Source organism: Notothenia coriiceps, unplaced genomic scaffold, assembly GCF_000735185.1.
Source record: "Notothenia coriiceps isolate Sejong01 unplaced genomic scaffold, NC01 NC01_scaffold00003878, whole genome shotgun sequence".
Lineage (NCBI taxonomy): Eukaryota > Metazoa > Chordata > Actinopteri > Perciformes > Nototheniidae > Notothenia > Notothenia coriiceps.
In genome coordinates, this window is record NW_011336579.1 from 1 (window position 1) to 3837 (window position 3837).

Genomic DNA, 3837 nt, shown 5'->3' on the forward strand with positions numbered 1-3837 from the left:
AACAAGTCTTCATAAAAAAATTTTTCAACGTCAAAATTCTAAAAAATGAGGACGACCTGGGGAAGGTTTTTTCACGGAACGCCTCTTCTGATTTCTTCAGAAAGACTAATGATGACCCAAACGCAGACTAGCCTTATTGTAAAACACAACACACACAAATCTTTCGACTCAGTAAAAAAAGAGATCTTTCAGGAGAGGGGGAGTAATCTACCACTACATCTACGGCTAGACGACGGAGGAGAGTAGTGGGGTAGGACGTCCAGCGTCTCAAACCCGGTGTTCCTTCCTCGCGTCGGACCGGTAGGTGGGTTGCGTCGAGTCGCGGCGGAAAATTTTGTTGATTTAGGAGGGCCCCTCGGCTACCTCCCAAGGTGTGTGGATATTTTTATCGGTGAAGATGGGGGACGGAATTGATATACGGCACTCGGACTAATGAGCTACGGAAGTAACATTGTCAGCACCCGATGTGACCACAATAGAAACGGCACCTCCGTTACAACGTCATCTTTTAATTGTGACGGATCGCTGGACAATGTAATTACCCGGCCGTTTTAGGATTTACGAGGAACACTCTGGGAAGAAATACTTTGCGAAAGTTTCGATAGGGGTGTCGGTGGGGGGTTTCTATTCTAGACACACACACACACACACACACACACACACACACACACACACACACACACACACACACACACACACACACACACACACACACACACACACACACACACACACACACACACACACACACACACACACACACACACACACACACACACACACACACACACACACACACACACACACATACCTGTATTTGTGCTCGGTTCCCTGCGGTGATGTTGGAGATGGTCCAGCAGGCTTCCTTCTTGATGGACTCCTTGGGGCTGCTCAGGAGGTGCAGGAGGGACTGCAGCGCCGAACAGTTCAAAATCACCTAGACAATCGTAAATCACACACCAAGTTCAAACATTTGTATTTAGAAATATTGAATAAACTTCAACAGGAGTAGAATGACTTGATGTGTTATTACCTGTGTCTGCAGATCATCTCCTGTGACTATGTTCCCAACAGCTCTCAGTGCAGGAGACACCACCTTATAGTCAGAGTGCCTGGAACAAAGCAGGATTGTAATTTGGATCGGATTCAGAAATTCAAAATTGATCCTATCTCCTTTACGACCTGTTTTCCCCACATGACAGTAGTGATACATGTTGAACCCTACTATGTGCTGTCTTTTTCACGTTAAAGTACTACAGCGTGTCCTCTCCTGACCTTTGCAGTTTCTCACAGCTGGTAATGCATTAGTGAAACTCAAATACTGTGTGGGAGCATTCACACAGACCTACATCAGGACTGTCACACCCACTGTAGCCGTGAAGAACACGGGAGATGATGTACTGACTGACAGAGAGCCTGGCGCTTCTCATACACTAAATATCTATCTGTTAGAGTTGGAAGTGTGCAGTGTGTGTTTAAATACTCACAGCAGTAGCTCCACCAGCCTGCGACAGACTCCTGAGTCAATAACAGCCTGGATTTTGTCGTTGGGGCCGTCAGATAGGTAGGAGAGTGCCCAGCATGCATCAGCCAGGATGTCTGTGTCATTGACGAACAGCAGCCAGGACAGCACACTGAGACACGGGGACACCTGGGGGAAAGAGAGACATGGTGGGAGGGTGCTGGGGTTCAATTCAGTTTCCCAATTCAGATTTAAACTGCCTACAGCGGGTGACATGATATACTTTAGCAATGTGAGAGGTGTGCTGTTGCTATAGCGATGTGTTTATCTTGGCAAATTACCTTAGCGAAGTCCGGAGGTGGGTTTTTTCCTCTGCACAGGTTTGAGAGCGCCCACACTGCATTCCTCATCATCGTTAGACGGTTCTGTTTGGCCAATAACCTGCAGAGGGAGAGTGTCTCACGGGGTCAAAATCACTCTCTACTTTGCAGTGTGATAACGAGGTGAGGTGTTTCTACTTACTGCACCAGGGAAGGCAGGATGTTGCAGTCTATGACAAAGTCTCTGCATTCTGTGCTGTCTCCTGCTATGTTTCCCAAGGCCCACACTGCCTGCAACACACATCAGGTCAGTCAATAGGGTTATCAAACAAGGAGCGTTCAATAAATACATGTTGTCATACATTATACTTCAGTAAGTTAAAGACAAGGAATGTAATGAGAGAAGTTTAAGTGATAAAAAAACATATGTACAGTACTGCTTATTTCATACAAGAAATGCAGCAAAAGTAACTTAAAAATGCTTAGAATCAACATACAGTATATGCCAGGACATAACGCCATGATCAATGGTAAATAAGATGGAAAATGAAACTCATATACAAAATAAGTTTATAAGAAAGAATACATTACATAAGATTGAAAATGATTGTGTGGAAGTTTGGGGGAACACATATAAAACAAATACACATCATTTCTTCATCCTGCAAAAAAGAGCCATACGAGTTATGCATAAAACTACGTACAGAGAACCAACAAATACATTATTTATTAGGGGTGCACCGAATGGGTAATTCTTGGCCGAAACCGATACCGAAAACAGTTGCTAATTGTAAAACTTAGTCTAATTAGTGTAATAATAATTTTTTGATTAATTAGTCTACTTAGTTGGTAAGCTTGATAAAGCGTTTTATACCGGGTAAAGAATACATATAACAACACCCTTACCTTTCTTATTTACTTTCTTCCGCCATATAGGTAAAATTTGATAGTCATTAAAAATATATGTAACAAGTACACACAGTTTTACTTCTGTCGGGTGTGTGGATAGTGAGAGTGTTGGCACCCCCAGAATTAAGTAATGCATTGACAACATAGCTACATATATCTCTAGTGATGTCGTTTTCATAAGAGGCAGCCCTGAGGACATTGTTGTGGTGCGGCAATAGAACTAAGACTACCGGTCTTCTGTAATAAGGTTTCTCAAGATAACTCTTCTGCTTTTTCAAAGTTTTTGGCAAAGAGATCAGGAAGCCATAAAGGGTCTGTTCACCGATGACTTTAGTTAGAATTGATTGTACGAGCAGCACATTAAATGATGGTGCTCAACCCGCTGAAATTAAAACGATGAATTGTAGTAAAGGAGGGTTACCACCGCCCGATTCCACCCGCTACCACCCTGTTTCAGTAAAGACCATACCGACATCGGATGGGTCCGCGACGGTGACCACCCTACATACCGCCGTAAGACGTGTACGCAATTTACGCAATTTAGTCGAATTGCGTTAATTAAGTTATTTACATAATGGCGACATTTCGCTAGTAAAACTGTCGTAATTATTTTATGGATGATAAGGAAAAAAAACAAAAAGAGTGAGTATTATTATTAATATTTGTTTCATGTGTGTTCAAGGAGTTTATCGAAGACAGTTACAAGTGTCCCCGGGTTCTTCTTCGAATTTTGAACAGGATGCCGGGAGATCGTATGTAAAAGAAATATTTGATGTATTCTAATCCAGTAGTCAGTAGCGCCTGCACAAACAGAAAAATTAAACAAACAAACAAAAAATGTTTTGTTAGCCTTTCTTTAATGAAAATGTAATGCTCTTAAACTGTCCAGACAATATTGGTAAGTAACTAACCGAGGATTTATTAGAAAGTCAAATGCTTATGTGAATACGTAGCAATCAATAAGGTGTTCTGCTTGTGGAAAACACTCTCACGTTACTTCAAAACCGTAAAAGCACAGCACTTTGCCCACCAAAAATAACTTTTTACGTCAAAGTGGAGAAGTTTGTACACATACAAAAGAGAGCACACTTTTCAGGGACCTATTAATACTTCATTAACGACTAAACGCCGAAACTTGTATGTAAT

At 42.0% G+C, this 3837-nt stretch overlaps 1 protein-coding gene across 1 annotated transcript; it reads right to left on the bottom strand.

Moving 5' to 3' along the window:
* Positions 1-811: 811 nt before the first annotated feature.
* LOC104941779 (importin subunit alpha-5) lies at positions 812-2079 on the bottom strand (the record flags this gene model as incomplete). Its single annotated transcript, XM_010766915.1, has 5 exons — positions 812-937; positions 1034-1112; positions 1488-1651; positions 1804-1903; positions 1985-2079. Coding segments are annotated over 5 exons (564 nt in total), but the record flags the coding sequence as incomplete, so codon positions are not given.
* Between the last annotated feature and the right edge of the window lie 1758 nt (positions 2080-3837).